The 20,414-nt window shown below is 40.7% G+C and overlaps 1 protein-coding gene across 3 annotated transcripts in view; it reads right to left on the bottom strand.

Moving 5' to 3' along the window:
• LOC116595027 (ubiquinol-cytochrome-c reductase complex assembly factor 1) overlaps positions 1-20,414 on the bottom strand; it is a 95,953-nt gene that overhangs the window by 36,095 nt on the left and 39,444 nt on the right. For all 3 annotated transcript variants that reach the window (XM_032350862.1, XM_032350861.1, XM_032350860.1), the window contains exon 7: positions 9,027-9,135. In XM_032350862.1, coding sequence (XP_032206753.1) covers positions 9,027-9,135 — 109 coding nt within the window. The remainder of the gene's footprint in view (positions 1-9,026; positions 9,136-20,414) is intronic.

The following is a 20,414-nucleotide window of genomic DNA, read 5'->3' as shown; positions in this document are numbered from 1 at the left end:
GGGAGAAGCAGGCTCCCTGCTGAGCAGAGAGCCCGATGTGGGGCTCAATCCCAGGACCCTGGGATCATGACCTAAGCCGAAGGCAGAGGCTTTAACCCACTGATCCATCCAGGTGCCCCTCAATCTAATATTCTAAGGTTTGTCTATTCTATAAAGTGAATGAGAAATATAAATGATGAAAGAGCCAAGGAACCCCAGAAGCAGGGCAGGGAGAGAAAAACAAAACTTTCTCAGGGAAGTGTGGGTCAAAGAAAAGGAATCCAGGTGTGATAAGAGATCATTTATTAAGTCAGTATTTGGGAGATAGTGCTGCCCAATCACTAATAATGGAAGCAAGGACCTGTGTCCACCCAAGTGCCTGAAGGGCGACCATGTCAGGCATTCTAGGTAAGACACCAGGAATTCTAGGATCCTCATCCTGTCTACTGGGCTGACCTATACAAACCCACAATTATAGGACAGCGCTACAGCAATACAGAGAAGGGAGTGGCCAAATATACCAATATTACAAGCGGTGGGCGGGGGGGGGGGGGCAGCCAGGGCAGGGGGTGTTGCTGGGAAAAGCTTCCTGGAAGAGGTACTATCCAGCTGTGTCTTACAGTGCCATGAAAAGGCAAGACAGGTGTTAAGGCCACTTCAGACAAAGGGAACTGCATAAACAAAAGCCCCAAAGCATAAAGGAACATGGTGTACTATAGCATCAGTGAAAACCTGGCATGAGTGAAACCTGTGTTTGAGGGTGTGTGTGTATGTGTGTGTGTACACATGCACGCATGGATATCTGTGTATTAAAGAGGTCTCTTAGCAATCAGACTAGAAAGATGAGCTGGTGCTGGAATGTAAAGATATCTTTCCTCCCCTTCCCCCTGCCCCCACCAGTTTTCACTCTGAAAAGTTTCAAACTTACTTAAAAAAATCTAAGAGCATTACAATAAAAATCTGTATAACTCAGATTCACAACTGTTAATATTTTTAACATTTGCTTCATCTCTCTCTATATATACATACACATGCCCTTTTATCTTTTGCTAAACCACATGAAAATATAAAATTATTTTGGGAGTGCCTGGGTGGCTCAGTAGGTTAAGCGTCTGCCTTTGGCTCAGGTCATGTTCCCCAGGGCCCAGGGATCAAGCCCTGCTTTGGGCTCTCTGCTCAGTAGGGAGCCTGCTTTTCCTTCTTCCTCTGCCTGCCACTCTCTGCCTACTTGTGCTTTCTCTGACAAATAAATAAAATTTTTAAAAAAGAAAATATCAAATCATTTCATTTCTAAATACTGAACACTGTATCTTCTAAGAACATCCTCTTATATGACTACGAACCATTCTATATACCATTACTAAGATATCTCAATTTCATCCCTCAGATTTCTAGACAGAGGGATATCATCAGACATGGAATTTGGAAAAACCTCTGGTGATTTATATGGTGACAGGGTTCACTAGAGTGAGGCAAGTCCAGAACCAGTTAGGAGGCCATGTGCAATGAAGGAGAGATGACGAGGGTTGATATGAAGTAATGGAACAGAAGACAGGAAAAAAAAAAAAAATCCAAAGATATTTTGGTCAGAAAAATGACAGGACAATTTGGGTGCAGAGAATGAGGCAAGAGTTGAGAACTCTTAAGAATCCAGCTTGGAGAGGCTAGACTGATGGTGACAATGTCTGAAGTGAACAAGGAAACAGGAAGAACAGGTTCATGGAGCTATTTATCCCATCTCCCGAGTGAGATTTATTTAGGAGAACCATTAGCAACACCTGCACAGGAGGTGTGGCAAATGGCTCTGGCTGAGGCCAATGCACACAGTTCTAAGCAGTACTAGAACTTTGGTACAAAAGACATCAAAGAGAGCAGCGCACCATTTCAGATACCAGAGGAATTAAAAGACAAATATAAATTAGACCTCAGGAAACTCACAACCTGTAACTGAAGGTAAAAGCAGCCATGAGAGAGAGAAGCCATCATGTGCATAGAGAGGAGCTTTATGCTCTATTTAATTTCAATTTCAGAAAGGTTTATAACTTCTCTTGCAGGGACAATCCCTGAAATGAAGTGAGTCCAGCATGCTGCCCAGAAGGACACGGAAACTAAGCTGTCACATGGGCATTCTGGCTGTATGCGCCCAGGCAGCTGATCAGTCCCAAAACTGCCTAAAGCACACATCCATGCAGCCTTGCCACCTCTTGAGACCTGGGGTCACGAAACTTGTGCAAAGAAAGAAATGCATCTACCAAAGATGCATCTCAGCAGGACCCTGCTGAAGTTCATGAGCCAATCCCAAAATGAAACTGCTCTGCCATCTAAGAATTTAGCCTTCTTTCAGCTAATAAACAAATATCCACTCCAACAGCCTAGGACATTCAAAAACTTTCAAAAAAGACATCCGATATCTGGCAACAAAACATGTCTTATCTTATTTTATTTTATTTTTTATAAACATATAATGTATTTTTATCCCCAGGGGTACAGGTCTGTGAATCGCCAGGTTTACACACTTCACAGCACTCACCATAGCACATACCCTCCCCTATGTCCATAACCTCACACCCCTCTCCCAAACCTCCTCCCCCCAGCAACCCTCAGTTTGTTTTGTGAGCTTAAGAGCCACTTCCGGTTTGTCTCCCTCCCAATCCCATCTTGTTTCATTTATTCTTCTTCTAAACCCTTAACCCCCCAAGTTGCATCTCTACTTCCTCATATCAGGGAGATCATATGATAGCTGTCTTTCTCCGATTGTGTGTCTTATTTTAAAGGCCTCAAGCCCAAGGAATTGCTCAGAATTTACACCCCACCGTTCTTATTGCTGGCCACAAAACTATGCCCTGAAAGTGGTCCTTGCCTTTTAAAACAATACCTATGGATGGCAGTGAGTGTTAATTCTGACTTAGAGGTGCAAACTCTAGCAAAATTTTTACTTCATGGTAAAAGAGAGGAGTTTCAAGATTTCTGTGGGGAGGTAGGGAGAAGAAGGGAATGGTATTACAGAGGCCTGAAAGAAAATTTCCAGAAAAACTGAAGTACGTATAATTCTTATTTTTACCACCCTTTATAGATTTAAAGTCTTTGTTAGTTTAGAAACATAAACGGCCTCATATATAAGTTGTTGGTTTTTTTAGTCAAATCCATTAGAAGATGTGAAAGCACAGAAAAAGAAATACTTGAGGGTCAAGGAAACAATTTCTCATTTCTTTTTCTAACAATATTTAAGACTAACAGAGCAAACAAATATGCGCAGAATGAAAAGGGATGCCTCTCCACCACACTTTTTCTAATACACATCGTGGGCTTCCAGAACAGTCCTTTGTTGTCAGTTCTTAACTGGACAAGCATTCAGCCAAGGGGCAAAGATAAGTACTTTGGAGAATACAAAGTGGGGGGCCGGGGAGAGGCCCTGGACCCAGTCCCCAGGGAAGTTACCTGGAAAGTAATCAATACTCACGAATAACAATGATGCAAAAGAGAACCGATAAGAGCCAGAAGAAGGGTATAGATAAATTACTAAGGTGCTTCCAGCTAGGGACAACTGGGATTGGCTTCCAGTATGGGGTAAAGGAATTGAGGCTGAGGTGTTTAGGCAACCCGTGTTATGTACCGCGTGGGGAAAGACGCAAGACCGGAAGAGCAAGGCATTCAGCTCAGCTGGAGGGAAGAGTGTGTGAAGCAAGGCTGGAATGTGATGTGCACTGAGTGCTTACTATGTGCCAGGCACATGTGCTAGAAGGTTTTACATATTTACAGTTCAAGAAGAGCTAGAGGAAATGAGTTTGGAAAGGTAGTCTGGAGTGTGATCACAGAGGACCTTGCAAAGCAAAATGCTGGTTCTAAGAAGAAAAGGAGAATTTTACAAAGGAGTCCAGTTCAGCCCACAGCTCCTCCACCTCTTTCTAGGCCTGCTGCACCACCGCCATGAGGCAGCTCTGCTAGCGAGGACAGGAGACCTTGAGATGACAGGAGGCTCATCCTTATTCTGGAATGGTGCTGGCAAGAAATCATCTGAAGTCCTGATGAGACAACTTGCATTCCAGGGACCACTGATAAGGATAAACTTGGAATTTCTTAATGCTCCTTCCCACCTAGTCTCCAACTATTGGAAAGCTTAAACCTGCTCATTGTAAGCCACAAGGTGGAGATGTCTGGCAGAGCAGAACTGAGAGGAAGTCGTTTAGCCAGCCTAAGGTTACCATTAACACTTTGAGCCACTGCCTTGAGCTAATTTTTATGTTTGTTTTTTAAGTTTGGTTGAAATGTCACAAATGGAAAAATTAACTAAAGCACCGGGGTTAGCCACAAGACTGGACACACCTGGCTGCAAACCCAGCAAAAGAAACTTACTTCATTAGTAGGAGAGGCAGAAAGTGAAATTTACATCTGAAATGTGCCTGCACCAAGAGAAAGCACTGAGGCCAAAGGCGCTGTCTGTTTTTACAGCTGTGTCAAGTCTTAGTTCTCTACTCTTAGCAACACTCAGGAGTGAGGCAAGGGCCCAAGGAAAAATGGTCTCCAACTCTTCAGCTGCAACTCAGCTCACAAAGGTTTTTAAGAACCAGTTAATGAAATAAAACAAGACCAGATGAGGTGATATAATGAACTTTATTTCCACAGCTAATTTATATGTTTAAATCCCAAATAATGTTTTTTTAAAAGTTAGAACGCTCTAAATTATTGATGTGATTTTTGTAACCTCAAATTTAACACTCGCATTTTATACCAGCTTCACTAATGATATATGAGTCTGCCTTGTTTTTCACAATAGTTGGGCTCCTAAAAAGCTGATAAAAAGCAAAACATTTTTAATAAAAATTTCCCCACCAAATGAGACTGCAGTTCTAATTTCAAAGGAGCTCTTGAATCAAATTTCTGATTCGTCATTAATTCACAAGTGGTTCCACTCAAAGTAATTGCCTCTAAGAATTCTTTGGCATGAAAAAGATCACCACTACATTGATCAGTCTTATAAATTCTACTACTTTTTATATGGGTTTTCTTAAAGATGTACACCTGGGATGTCAAATTATACAGAGACAGATTTACAAATTACCACCTTCTAGTCAGATTTTCTGAGGCACCCCAATAACTCACATTTTTTTTTTAAAGAAACTGAAGCACAGAGGAGGAGAGAAGTGGCCGCCAGGGTCAGAACCAGGCCAGACTGGCTCCCTACTACTTTCCCCAGCCGCACGTCTCTAACTTTCCCATTTCTTTAGGCTGTACACACAAAAGGCTGAGAACCCCTCAACACACAATCACACTCTACACACACAATCACATAACAAAAGTGATTAAAATATAATTTTCTTGCCTGTATAAAGGGTGTCTACCATGAGTTTGGAAAGGGGGTGCAGGGGAACCAAGTCAATTATAATAGAAAAGCAGTACTGGTAACTCCCCAACTCTTTCAAATGTGTTATTTTTAAATCACCATCTTTTATTTATAGTCTTTGTAACTACACTGGGCTTGGCATTTCTCTTCATGCAGGTGAATTTACAAGTCTGTACTTGGGGAGTATTATGGATCGTCTAAAACCTTGTTATTCAAAGTGTGGCTGCCCCATCCTCACCCTGCTCCACCTATGGTGCTGGCATCAGCTGAAACTTTCTAAAAATTTAGACTGTGGCTCCACCCCAACCTACTGAATCAGAATTTGCATTTTAACAAGATTCTCCAGGTGGACCACAGGCACAATAAAGTTTGAGAAACACTGATCTAACACACTTCTCAAGAGGACATCATATCTAGCAAAATTTAGAAAGAAAAACAGTCGGATAAAATGGAGGGGGGGAAAAAAAAGAGAAGGAAAAACTAATTCCCACAAGGCTGTACTGATGTACACATGGACTACAAACAAATAAATCAAGCATCATCTATCTGATAAGTGGGCTTTAAAATAAAATTTCAGAGGCTGAAATTAATTTATTCATTCAACAAGTATTTATTCATCCAATGTTTCCTATGTAAGCAAAAACGTGTGATTAAGACTGGTCTCCTGCCTTTATAAAGCATACAGTCAAGAGGAATTAACAATATAAAGTAACACAGAAGGTTCAAAGTGCTGGAGATTGTGATGGGGATATTTATGGAGGTCCAAAGGAAATTGATGGTGGAGGAGGGGTAATAACTAAAATGCTCCTGTAGCTCAAGAATCAGTAACCTATGGCTCTAAGCCATGTGCCCCACACGGCTCTAGCAGTCTAACATCCAGGCACGTTTAGTCAATAGTGACAAGAAAAAACAGGCTAAATAATTAGAAGAGCTACTGTGTCACTGCATGGCACTCAGCCAAGGCTTTGGCTGGCCAGGGGGTGTCACTGGTTATCATTAAGTGATTTGGTACCAGCAGCACCACCCTATGTCCACTGGGTGCTGCCACAGAGATGGACAGTAAGTACCTGAGCGCGTGTGGAACACTTAGCTACAGGAATAGCTTCAAGACTGCTGACCCACTCTGGGTAGCAAAGACAGCAGAAAGGCCTGATAGTGAAAAAAAATGAACAACGAACCAAAGAACAAACACACTTCCAAAGACAGTACTCACTGACTCTGAAACAAATAATGATGATGCTGACAGCAACTAAAACTCTGACATCCGCTATCCTCTTCTTAGAATGAACAGAAACGCCAATGGTCTACTGTCCCAGAGAAAGACATGTAAATGTCACTGGAAACGTCTTAAAACAAACGGATGTCCACTGTGCTTCCTATACATGCAGTTCCTCCAAAGACATGAGAATTTGGAAATATCCTCTCAGTAAGAAACCATCATCTCCCTGATTCAGCCTCAAAGACCACAATTTTACACAATTTTACACACAGAGTAATTAAGCCTATGATACCATTAGACAATGATGTAAGAGTATGTGAAAATAATTACAATAAATACAACATAGGGGACGACCTCCCACTTAACTCTTAAGCAGCACGGGAAAAATTCTCCAAGACATATTGTTGAGTGAAAAAAAAATTAAGTACATATTAACTGCATATTAGTACACAGAAGATGATCAGGTATAATCCAATAGACAGGCACAAAAACAGTATTATATATTTTCTAGAGATAACATAGAAGAAAGCCTTAAAAAATATACACCAAGTAGAAACAATCTGAATTTTAAAAAACAATTTTAAATATGGAGGTTCCTCAAAAAGTTGAAAACAGATCTACCTTACAACCCATCAATCATACTACTAGGTATTTACCCTAAAGATACAAATGTAGTGATCCGAAGGGGCACGTGCACCTGAATGTTTATAGCAGCAATGTCCACAATAGCCAAACTATGGAAAGAACCTAGATGTCCGTCAACAGATGAATGGATAAAGAAGATGTGTTGTATATATACATATGTGTATACACACACACACACACACACACATACACCTATAATGGAATACTATGCAGCCATCAAAACCCCCCAAATCTTGCCATTTGCAATGATGTGGATAGAACTAGAGGGTATTATGCTGAGCGAAGTAAGTCAACCAGAGAAAGATATGATCTCTCTGATATGAGGAATTTGAGAGGCAGGGCAGGGGGCTGCGGAGTTAGGGAGGGAAAAAATGGAACAAGATGGGACTGGGGAGGGAGACAAACCATGAAAGAGACTCTTAATCTCACAAAACAAACTGAGGGCTCCTGGGGGTGGTGGTGAGGGGAGTAGGGATAGGGTGGCTGGGATATGAACTTTGGGAAGGGTACATGCTAGGTGAGTGCCGTTGAAATGTGTAAGCCTGATGATTCACAGACCTGCACCCCTGGGGCAAATAATACACTAATGTTAATTTAAAAAAAAAATACTTCATTGCCTTCAAAAAAAAAATAAAAATAAAAACAATTGTAAAGTAAAAACATATCTAATATAGGAACACCTGGCTGGCTCAATCATTGGAGCAACTCTTGATTGCAGGGTCAAGTTTGAGCCCCACATTAGGTACAGAGATTACATTTAAAAAAAAGTCTTAAAATAAAACCCATATCTAATACGTATCAAGATAAAAAGCCAAGATGCAAAACTGTGTATGGTTAAGCCCATTTGTGTTGTTTATAATTTGCATTTATCTAAGAAACAACTAGAAGGATACACATCAACTCTTAACAATGGTTACTTTTGGGGGGTTGGAATGGGGAAAGGACACTTGTCTTTATATTAAATACTTTTTAGTGTTTGATTTTTACTCTATGAATGTGTACGACTTTTATAATACATATATAAACTCTGTTTACTCCTCAGTCCGTAGGGAGACCATCTTAATGGAAAAAAACCAAATAAACCCATTTTGTGATCCCATCTGCTTTAGACAATCCTAAACTGGGAGGCAATGAAATGGGAAAAAACAAGGATTACAATCTAGTAAAATATGGTCTAAACACAAAAATATACAATATACCCAAAGGAAGAGATTACTATTTATATAAACAACCTTATTCTAATGTTATGGTTCCATTTCCTACACTCTATGCTTTACACACACACACACACACACATACACACACAATCCCCCTTTCTCAGTTAATTGTTAAATGTACTAATGTATATCTTCAGCAGATATCCTGCCAAATTATTCTAGGTTGTTAGTGATCAAGGCGCTTGTTTTTCAGTTCCTGAGGACAGTGCAGGCCCGATGCCAGGGTATTTCCATCAGAACAAATTTAGAGGAGGACTGGTTCAAAGACTGAATTGGTGTCAAAGGCATAGCGTCCTAAAGCTCAATTATTTGATTTCCTCCATTCAACAAATCCATCCCTCTTACCACCATTATTTGGGCTTAATAAATCCATACCCATACACACACACAGGATGTCCTCACACTGACAAACCATAATAATGTGTGCAAACACAAAGTCTCCATGGCATGTCAGTCCCCACAGAGGCAGAAGCAACTCTAGCTGAATTACAACCTGACATTAGGCAGCAATACACAGAAATCTAAAAGCAAAGCCATTCTAGAACATATACAACATCAACTCAAGTCAGGCAATAATCCCTCACTGGAGTACTCCAGGACCAGAATCTGACAGTATTTCACTTACCCCCATGACTCTGCCACGCTGCTCAACATCCTCCCACATAAAATGAACTATGATCCGACACATGTATTTCCCACTCCGGCCTTCCTGCTTCATTCGGACTAGACACATCCTGGGTGGGAAGAAGATATAAAGAGTAACTGGCTGTTTGCATTCTTTGTATCATACATTTATACTGAAGGTCAGTTTATCTGAGTAATTTCAGGAAACACAGAACTAAAAAACTGTAAGTGATCTTATTTAAAAAAACATTCATTGAGGTATAACATAAATATTATAAAGTACACAAATCTTTAGTGTATAGCCTGAGAAATTATAAATTATATATTATATACATATAAGAAGCACCCAGATCAAGAGAATGAGATTATTTGGAGCACCTCACTCTCATACATGCAAGTGACCCACATTTAGTTGTTAGAAGATAAGCAAGTCAAATCTTTCATTTTACTGAATAAAAACAGAAGGCTACACAAGGAAAGTAATTTGCCCAACACCACTGAGTAGTCTGTAAAGATGGACAGAGCGCTATGCTGTCCAACACAGAAGCTACTAGCTACATGTGGCTATTGAGCACTTAAAATATAACTAGTTCCAACTGACATGTAGCATAAGTTTAAGATTTCAAAGATTTAGTTCAACAAAAAGAATACAAATACCTCAAATTTTTTATACTGCTTACATGCTGAAATATTATTTCAGATATACTGAGTTAAATAAAACCAATTATTAAAAATAAATTTCATTATTTTCTTTTTACTTTTTTTAATGGAGCTACTAGAAACTTTTAAATTCAATATATGAGTTGCATTGTTTGTTTGACAGAACCTATTTAGAACACCAATCACAGAAAGTACTATGATTTCACCTACGTAAATATCAAAACGTATCCCCCATTAGCATATAAGTTCCACTGAAGGCAAAGATCAAGTATGGGCTGTTTTGGGTTTTTTTAAGATTTTATTTATTTATTTATTTGACAGACAGAGATCGCAAGCAGGCAGAGAGGCAGGCAGAGAGAGGAAGGGAAGCAGGCTTCCCACTGAGCAGAGAGCCCAATGGATCCTGGGATCATGACCCAAACCACAGGCAGAGAGGCTTTAACCCACTGAGCCACCCAGGTACCCCTGGGCTGTTTGGGGTTTCTTTTTTTTTTTTTCAATAACCATTGTATATCCAGGGCTTAAGAATAGTAGGCAAATACTTATTTGCTAAATAAATAAGTGAATAAAAACAAAAAAAATATATATGTGAATAAAACATCTCAGGTTTCATTTGGGCTTCCTCTCCTATACCACATTGCCTCTAATCAGTCCATAAGGGTCTCTGCTTAAATCTTCCATAAGAATGTAAGAATTGTATTATATTTTATTAATTAGTAAACATATATTATACTTAACTATGTGTAAAAATACAAACAGGGACATTAACTTTTCAAACTAGTTCCTTATCTCACTCTTAATAAACATCCTTATTTCTATTATCTTTCATTTAATAGTTTTTAGGTGGCTATAATGGACTACTCACCAAAAGACATTTCCTGCTATAATTATGGCATATTGGATCTAATCCAGCCCATTAAACTCTACTAGCAATAGTATGGTACAGTGGAATGATTCCAGCCTGGCCTGCCTCAACATCTCTGTTAACGACTAAGATGGAGAAAAGAAAACATACTTATCAAATCTGCAGATGACAAGAAGCTGGGCAAGAAGACAAATATGCTGGATGACCCAACCATAAGCCAAAAATACTTCAACAGACTGTTTCAATGGGCTGAATATAACAGAATGAATTTGAACAGAGGTAAACCTAAGGTCTTGCACTTGAGTCTTAAAGAACTGGTACTGGTACAGGATAGGTCAGTCATGCCCATCTATGTGTGAAAAAGCCGTGTAGGCTTAAGCTGACAATTAACTTCAAAGGAAGTCAAGGTGATGATGAGGCTGCCCCCCATATTAACATGATTTTAGATACAGTATTGGAAATATAATATCTTCAAAGTGAAATTTCTGTTCCATTCAACACAGATCAGACTCTTAGAATGCTTAGAATGCTGTCCACAGTTTTAAGCGTTATATTTTAAGAAACAATAGGATGAGATGAATGATCAGAAGACATGTAGCCTGGAGAAAAACAAGAGAGTTGCCTTAAATATCGTAGACAAGTGATTGGACTATTTGTCCAAGAGTTAGAATCAGAACCAATGGGTGAACCACAGAAGGAGAAAGAAGTCCTCAACACTGAACACTGAAAGAAGTAACTTTCTAACAGGAGAGTTTCTGAAGATTTGAATAATGGAACGAATAAGCCCAAGATGTAAAGAATTTGCCTACTTCTGAAGGGTAAACACTTTGTGAGAACTCAGCTAAGAGACTGACTACGTGGTCTTTAACATCCCTTCCAACCATGAGATTTGGGGATGCTGTGATTTTAAATTTGTAACCTCTGAACCCAGTTGGTGCCTAAGAAGTAACACTTTGTAACAATAAAAACAGGTCATGGAAAAAGATTTGACTACTTCATATGACATAGGATATACTGCAAAGCAGAAACAAACTGGACAGAGAAAGTTCAACAGTCCTTTTTCATAAGATTTTTCTTAATCAAGTCGCTCATGTCAGCCTCTCACCTGAAAAGACACTGTGAATTCTGATGCTTATATGTCGTCAGAGGCCACTTCATCAACAGCAAAAGTGAGGTAATGGAATACTTCATTTATTTGAAAATTCTGTAGTTTGTTAATACACCTGCCTTCTGAGGTTTAAAAGGCACAGATTTTCTCAGACCATAAAGTATACATTATGCTATGTTCACCTCAAGTGTACCTACCATCTGTTACCATACAATCTATTATACCATTGACTATATTCCCTATGATGTACCTTTTATCTCCATTACTTATTCATTCCATGAACTGGAAGCCTGTATCTTCCCACTCTGCTTCATCAATTTTATCCATTCCTCACTCTCTCCCCTCTGGGAAACATCAGTTTGCTCTGTGTATTTATAAGTCTATTTCTGCTTTTTGTTTATTCATTGGTTTTTTAGACTTCATACATAAGTGAGCTTATATGGTATTTGTCTCTGACTTCATTAATTTAGCATCATACCCTCTAGGTCCATCCTTATTGTCAAAAACAGTTAAAAAAAATCTCATGCTTTTTAATGGCTGAGTAATATTCCAGAAGGGGGAGGAGAGAGAGGGAGAATCTTCTTTATCCATTCATCTATTAACGGACACTTCAGTTGCTTCTAAATCTTGACTACTGTAGATAATACTGCAATAAACACAGAGATGCATGTATCTTTTCAAATTCGTATTTTCATTTTGGGGGTAAATACCCAGTAGTGGAATTAGTGGACCATACGGTATTCCTATTTTTAATTTTTTTTAAAAGATTTTATTTATTTATTTGAGAGAGAAAGAGAGAGCATGAAAAGGGGGAGGGTCAGAGGGAGAAGCAGACTCCCTGCCAAGCAGGGAGCCTGATGCGGGACTCAATCCCGGAACTCTAGGATCATAACCTGAACCGCAGGCGGTCACTTAAACAACTGAGCCACCCAGGCACCCTCTATTTTTAATTTTTTAAGGAACCTCCATACTGTTTTCCACAGTGGTTGTACCAATTTATATTCCCACCAACAGTGCATGAGAGTTCCTTTTTTTCCCCACATCCTCACCAACACTTGTTATTTCTGTCTTTTTTTTTTTTTAAGATTTTATTTATTTATTTGACAGAGAGAAATTACAAGTAGGCAGGGAGGCAGGCAGAGGTGGGGGGCGGGGAAGCAGGCTCCCTGCTAAGCAAGGGAGAGCCCAATGTGGGGCTCGATCCTAGGACCCCGAGATCATAATCTGAGCTGAAGGCAGAGGCTTTAACCTACTGAGCCACCCAGGCGCCCCAATTTCTTGTCTTTTTTATTCTAACCATTCTCACAGATACAAAGTGAAGCCTCACTGTAGTTTTGATTTGTGTTGCCCTAATGATTACTGCTGTTGAGCATTTCTCCATGTGCCTGTTGGCCATCTATGTCTTCTTTGGAAAAAGGTCTGTTCAGGTCCTCTGCCCATTTTTTAATTGGATTACTTATTTTGGGGGAGTGTTGAATCATATAAGTTCTTTATATATTTTAGACATTAACCCCTTATCAGATATATCATTTGTGATTATCTTCTCTCATTTAGTAGGTTGCCTTTTCATTTTGCTGACTGTTTCCTTCACTGTGCAAAAGCTTTTTCTTTTGGTATAGTCCAGGTGTTCCCACTGTCAACACTTTATAGTTGAAGAAATTGAATCTCAGAAGAATAACTTGCCCAGAGCTACAAACCTAGTCAAAGGTGCCATCTGACCCCTGATAATTTGATCCCAGGCAGTACTATTTAGCTTCCTCCTTTAATGACTAGTACAAATCTTATGGAATCCATTTACTCTATTTTCCATTTAATCCTCACAAGGGTAATAAGTATCAAAACTAGCATCAAGGGGTGCCTGGGTGGCTCAGTGGGTTAAGCCTCTGCCTTCGGCTCAGGTCATGATCCCAGGGTCCTGGGATCGAGCCCTGCATCGGGCTCCCTTCTCATCGGGGAGCCTGCTTCCCCCCTCTCTCTCTGCCTGCCTCTCTGCCTACTTGTGATCTCTCTCTCTCTGTCAAATAAATAAATAAGATCTTTAAAAAAAAAAAAAAAAAAACTAGCATCACATTAGAAATAGCGTATCAGAAGGGGAAAGACTGGCTAACTTGAGGCAAACGTACCTACAACAACCAAAAGTAACTGCTGGCACCCTAACAGGAAAGAAAGAAACTAAAAATATATTGGAAACAAACATACAAAAAATAGCACAGCAAATGAGGTTCAACAGGGATGGTAACATACCCAGCACAACTCAAAAAAGATAGCCTGGCAAAGTACAGCTAAGAATTTTCAGGACCAGGACACGCCCGAGTGGCTCAGTCAATGAAGCAACTGCCTTTGGCTCTGGTCTTAATCCCGAAGTCCTGGGATCGAGCCCCACATCAGACTCCTCAGCAGGGTGTCTGCTTCTCCCTCTGCCTGCTGCTCCCCCTGCTTGTGCTCTCTGGCAGATAAATAAAATCTTGAAGAAAAAAAAACAGTTATCAGGACTTCCTGAATCACCCAGAAAAGGTTAAAGTACATTGAGAGATGAAAAGGAGTGCAATAAGTCCAAAATGGTACACAAAAACAAAAAGATCTGATGATCCTGGTATCCACTACAAAACAAAGCCAACACTTGTCACACACAGGCCCTCACTGCACAACAATAATGTTTGAGTCACTAAGTAAACTATATTCCACAATTGAGAATACTAGGTTTAAAGAGCGGAAGAGGATAGCTCTACCTCAATTTACATTATAGGTGCATTCCTCATAATAAATATTTAAGTGTTGAGAAAACAAATTACATTTTGCTATTGATTCAACTTCGTAATTTCAGCTCTGTTGTGGGGGATGGAAGAGGGGAAAGGGGCGACACTTCCCTGCTAAAACATAATAAAAACTGCCCTTAAGAATGCAAAGTAGGGGTTCCTGGGTGGCTCCATGGGTTAAAGCCTCTGCCTTCAATTCAGGTCATGATCCCAGGGTCCTGGGATCGAGTCCCGCACTGAGCCCCACACTGAGCCCCCACAACCCCCTCTCTGTCTGCCTCTCTGCCTACTTGTGATCTCTATCAAATAAATAAATGAAATATTTAAAATTTTTTTTAAAAAGAATGCAATGTAACCTTTATAAAAAGAGATAATCTTCTGCTCAAACCTAAAACTGCCTTAAAAAGAGACTACTTTTAAAAATCTTTTTACAAAGAAAGAACTTATCAATAAAATATTCTTATATTAAATAATGAACGTAATCATCCATTTAATAAGTATTTACTAAGCACCTACACTAACTATAGACTTAGTCTGTATATAAACTACTCTCTGTTTAGGAGCAATTCCAATTACCCCTCCCAAGTTTGATGATGTTCTTAAACCCACAATTTATTATTGAGGTTTTAAGCTTCACAGTACCATCCTTGTATCTCAGTGATTCCAGTGGCTCATAAATAATACTGATCTCCTTTACATATAAGGAAAGCAAATAGCCCAGCTAGCAAAGGAAAGAAAAAAAAAAAAAAAAGGAGTAGTTAAGTCTTAGTCCTGGCTCCCAATCATCGCTAAAAGGCAAGCACAGAGGCAGAGAAAAGAGGAAAAAGACTCACTCCACTAGGTGTCTCAAAAAACAAAGGGCTAAGATGTTGTGGCAAATAATAATAGTGATTACTGCCATTTGTGACATCCTCTAATATCAGACTTGTCACTTGAACATGCATTTTTGGGGCGCCTGGGTGGCTCAGTTGGTTAAGCGACTGCCTTCGGCTCAGGTCATGATCCTGGGGTACCGGGATCGAGTCCCACATTGGGCTCCCTGCTTATCGGAGAGTCTGCTTCTCCCTGATTCTCCCCCTTCTCATCCTCTCTCTCTCTCATTCTCTCTTAAATAAATAAACAAAAACTTATAAAAAAAAAAAAAGAAAGAAAGAAAGAAAGAAAATGCACTTTCATTCATACTCTTTCAATCAATTTTTTAAAAGATTTTATTTATTTATTTGACAGAGAAAGATCACAAATAGGCAGAGAGACAGACACAGGGAGAGGAGGAAGCAGGCTCCCTGCTGAGCAGAAAGCCTGATGAGGGCTCGATCCCAGGACCCTGAGACCATGACCTGAGTGGAAGGCAGACGCTTACCCACTGAGCCACCCAGGCGCCCCTCTTTCAATCAATTTTAACTGCTCCCATTTCACAAAAACAAAAACAAAAACAAAACTGACACTCTGAGGAAAGAAGAGAAGGAAGTAAAGAGGTTTCTTTCTCTAGGTTTATAAAAATATTTCAGTGTCTCCCCATCTTCAAATAAGAAATAAAAAAACGTTTCCCCTCCATCCCACCTTCTTGATCATTTGGAAAACCTTAAAATGTAGTTCATAATTACTTGAGTAACCTAAGGTTGCCCAAAGGAAAAGAACAGAGCTGGAATGAAGCCTGAACACCCCTACTTTCCCCCAAGCCAGTTTCTCCCAGGGCAGTGTCAAAATGGGCTCTCTCCCTCATTCTGTGACAGCACAGCTCCAAGAGCCTCTTCCTGCTGGATCAGACAAGGAAGAAGAGAAAGACAGCAACACTCTCTGCAAAAGTTCAAAGGAACAAGAGTCCTAGCCACGCTCTGCTCCTCTCTGCCTAAACCTGGGAGGGAAGAATTCTTGTTATTCCTGAGGCTGACCTCCTGCCATGTATTGGCAGCTCTCAGTACCCTGTACGACTTGCTCTGTTTGGGCCTTCTGACAATGCCAGTTGTGTTTTGGCCTTGTTTCTCCCTTATGGTGCTTTATAAGCTGCTCAGAGTGGATCAGATTTTGACTTCAATGAAGACTAGTGGGCATTCAAGGCAGGTCTGTCACTCTGGCTGCTATGAAGGAATCCCAAAGGGACTTTCACATAGCTTGTTTCCCTTCCTCTGCCACCAGCCAAGGCCAAGGAAGCAGAGCCTACATGCCCACACTCAAGCCTCAGCAGTGTGCTAATGAATGAGTTTATTTATTTGTGAGCTGGCATGCTTAACCTTCCCCGGGGCTGTGTACATGGCTATCTCCATCTGGTTTCCTAAACTCCCTCCCTATGAAGCCTAACCTTTATGTGGGGAGTGTGGGGAGTGTGGGGGCCACAGGACAGTCTGTGGGCAAACAGACAAGTGGGGTGAGGCACTTCCTGAAGCCATCTCACCTGACAGCGAGCCTCCTCCAAGAACTACACCTGGCCTGGGGCCTGCCTGTCAGATCCACTACAGAGGACAAGCTCCTGGGTAACAGGTACCAGTGCTTTTAGGTTATGCAATGTTGATAAAATGATGCTGCATCGGCCTTTAGTTTGGGTAAAAAGCCACATTCGTGAGTGTTTGAACAGAGTGGCTGGGGCATGGAGAGTGAGGATGTACACATGGCCAGGCCTCAGCATATCTAGCAGGTCTGGAGCCGCTGGATGTTCCAGCGTGAGCCTACAGGACAACAGTAACATCAAAGCTGCTGTAGCCATTTTAAAGAGCCCCCTTGCAAAGGCCGGGAGCATCTGCCAGGGCAGTCCTCTGGCTGGAGACTGGGACCAGTCTGTTTGCCAACCCCTTCCCACCAGCACAGTTTACTTCCTTCTCTTCTTTCCCAGAGGCTTCTTCCCCCAGACTCATAAAAATGTTCCAGTGTTTCCCCCTCTTAAAATAAAAAATAGAAAGCAAGTATCAAAATGCTTCCTCTCTGTCCTGTTTCTCCTTCTAGTGAACATCTTTCTTAATCACTTGGAATGTCTTAAAAAGTAGCTTACAGTTACTTCCTACCCTCCTAATAACTCCTCAAGACCCCATGTGCTCTGGTTCTAGACCCCAGAAGGCCAATGCAACTACTTCCTTTGACCATCCCCAGGCAGTGCCCCCTTCCTCTGTGCTCCCATAAGACCTACATAGAGCACTTATCACCCTGTACTGTTTTCAGATCTACTTCTTGCCTCCCCCAGAACCCAGATAGCGAGCACCAAGAAACACAGTTTCGTACAGATGATGGTCAGTGCTATGCTATTCCTATTCATGGGAAGAAGCCCCCATGCCCATGACCATCAAAAGGGGATAAAAGGGATTGCAGAAGGAGCAGTTACCTTTGGATTTGAGTCTCAGGTCCTCCACTACATATCAAGAGGCCTGTGACAAATTCCTTAAACTTGCCAAAATCATTTCCCCATTTGTAAATTCAAATAGATCTGTGGCTTTATTTTTTTTTTTAAGATTTATTTATTTGAGAGAGAGCAGGCAGGGAGGGGCAGAGGGAGAAGGGACATGTAAAATAAACAAAAGATATTATTAGTAAAAGGCTTAGTAATTATTACATTTATGATATACCTGACTTTAAAATAATTTTCAAAACATACAAACTGCAGAGGCACCTGGCTGGTTCAGTCAGTGAAGCATGTGACTCTTGATCTCAAGGTGTAAGTTTAAGCCCCATATTGGGTGTAGAGATTACTTAAAAATAAAATTTAAAAAAAAAAAAAAACAAAAACTACAACTTATTCCCTGCATCCCATCTCCATGATAAGTATATTCTAATTTTATTTATTCCATTCCATTTCCTAAAATTAACCTCTGCATCTAGAAGGTATTAGTGTTCCACAACTAGAAGGGGAACCTCCAACAAATCTACTAATGCCAACATAAATTCCAGCTACATACATGTAACCACCAGAGAAACAAGTAGGAGTGGAGCTTTGCCACTCTCACCCAACCAAAAGACAGTGCCAGGACCCTTCCAAATGTTGTAGGAGCCAAGCCAGATCTGGGGCCATCAATTACTTATTGAACATTTACTGATACAAACTAAGAGTAAGACATGCAGTTGAGGGAAGAAATATCTCATTTTCATACCTTTCCAAAAAGATAATAAAAAAAATTGTTGCGCTCAATAAATTCACCATCTATAAAGATGATATGGTAGGGAGCCTGGGTGGTTCATTCGTTTAAGCGGCTGTCTTCGGCTCAGGTCATGATCCCAGCGCCCTGGGATTGAGTCCCACATCGGGCTCCTTGCTCGGTGGAGAGCCTGCTTCTCCCTCTGCCTCTGCCTACTACTCTGTCTGCCTGTGCTCGCGCTCGCTCGCTCTCTCTCTCTCACAAATAAATAAATAAAATCTTAAAAAAAAAAGAGGATATGGTAAAATATAATAGTGTTGTGATAGAAGTGTCTAAAATACTAAGAAAACGCAGAAGAGGAACTAATTATTGCCTTTGAAGGGTAGCGAAGGCTTCAAAGAGAAATGATATCTGAGCTGGATATTGAATGAAAAACAGGAGTTTGTCAGGGGAGAGCAGGGAGAAGGGCTTTCTGAACAGAAGAAAGCTTTGTAGAGAAGATTTGATACTTCTATTATGTAATACTATTTTATCTTGTAAAGGAGGGAATGGTGGTGATAGTGGCACCTAGAATAGCACTAGCAGAGGTGGCGTATTTGGTGGGATACGAATACCGTGCCAAGAAACATACTTTGTCCCAAGAATAATGGAGGATATTAAGGAGTGTGTGTGTGTACTGATCCAATTTGTATTGAGATTGAGAAGACCAATGGCATGTGAAGATGGAAACTGGAGGCGAAAGACCAGTTTCCAGGTACTGTTGCCTGTAACCCAGTAAAATCAATTTAATGGGTGACATCTTAAATTTTTTTTTTATCATGAATTCAAACAGAATAGAAAATATCAGAGACCATCTGGCATTGTAAGGCCAAGTTTTAAAACTATAGTATCAGAGATGTATGTGTTCTGGGTTGTAGGGTAAAATTCATTTGTTACTGTGGTTCATGGTCAAAAAAGTTTGAGACCAGATGAAGGAATAGGGAAAAGTCAAGGAGCTCTCCCTGGTTTCTGGTGTGGATACCTTAAGGGATTGCAATGTGACTGCCCAGGACAGGCAAGAGAGAAGGCCTGCCTTTATCAAGTCCACAGTTGGACGCAAGAAAGCCCAGAGAGCAACCTCTCTCAACAATTTTTCAGCGGCCCAGTCAATACTAATCTTGTCCGGCAGAGACAAAGGACACATCGTCATTGCAGCTGCACACTCAAGTAAATACACAACTGATATGGGCCCTCTAGAAACTGGAAATACACAAAAAAACTTAGGAACTAAAGAAAGCACACAGGATAAGGGAATCATCAACACCTTCTCTAGGGAACTAGAAATATGTGAGAAATCCTGTGTCTGTTCTAAGAGCCAACAGGGAGTCATCATCCTCGGGAATCCAAGGAAGCTTTCTGGAAAGTCCACTGCCGGGGTATTCTGTTTATTAGGGTTTACTTTTTTTTCTTAGGGGATGGGAAGGACTCTTTCTACTTTTGTAACTGCTCTCTAAGCCTCCCTAGCTCTCCCTCATACTACCACCTACAGGAGGTATTTCAACCTTACACATCTCTGGCAAGTCCACTGAGTCCTGTAATACCGGACATGGCTATCCCTTAGTTATCCTCCTAGAGCTTCGGGCTAAGAGAACAGGGCTGGAAAAACATAGCTTCTCCACAGACTTGGAGTGGATCCATTCCTCCTCCTAATACCCTTATGCCCTAGAAGAAAAAGGTTCCCCAATTCTTCTTGGAGGGTGACAGCACAATTGGGCCCCAAACTACATTTACGGCAACGCTTCCCATTAAAACTCCTGCACAAACCTGCTCTAGACACTTTAGACAAGTGGCTGTCCTCAAATACTCCATGTCCTTGAAAATACATTCTGCGTTTTGCCCCTGATACTCCCTCAACCTAAAATGCCCTCCTTTTCTCTGGCAGAAATTCTCCTCACCCTTCATG

The sequence above is a fragment of the Mustela erminea genome, chromosome 7, assembly GCF_009829155.1.
Source record: "Mustela erminea isolate mMusErm1 chromosome 7, mMusErm1.Pri, whole genome shotgun sequence".
Classification (NCBI taxonomy): Eukaryota; Metazoa; Chordata; class Mammalia; order Carnivora; family Mustelidae; genus Mustela; species Mustela erminea.
Note: the sequence above shows the minus strand (reverse complement) of the source record. Positions and strands in the feature narration are given on the sequence as shown.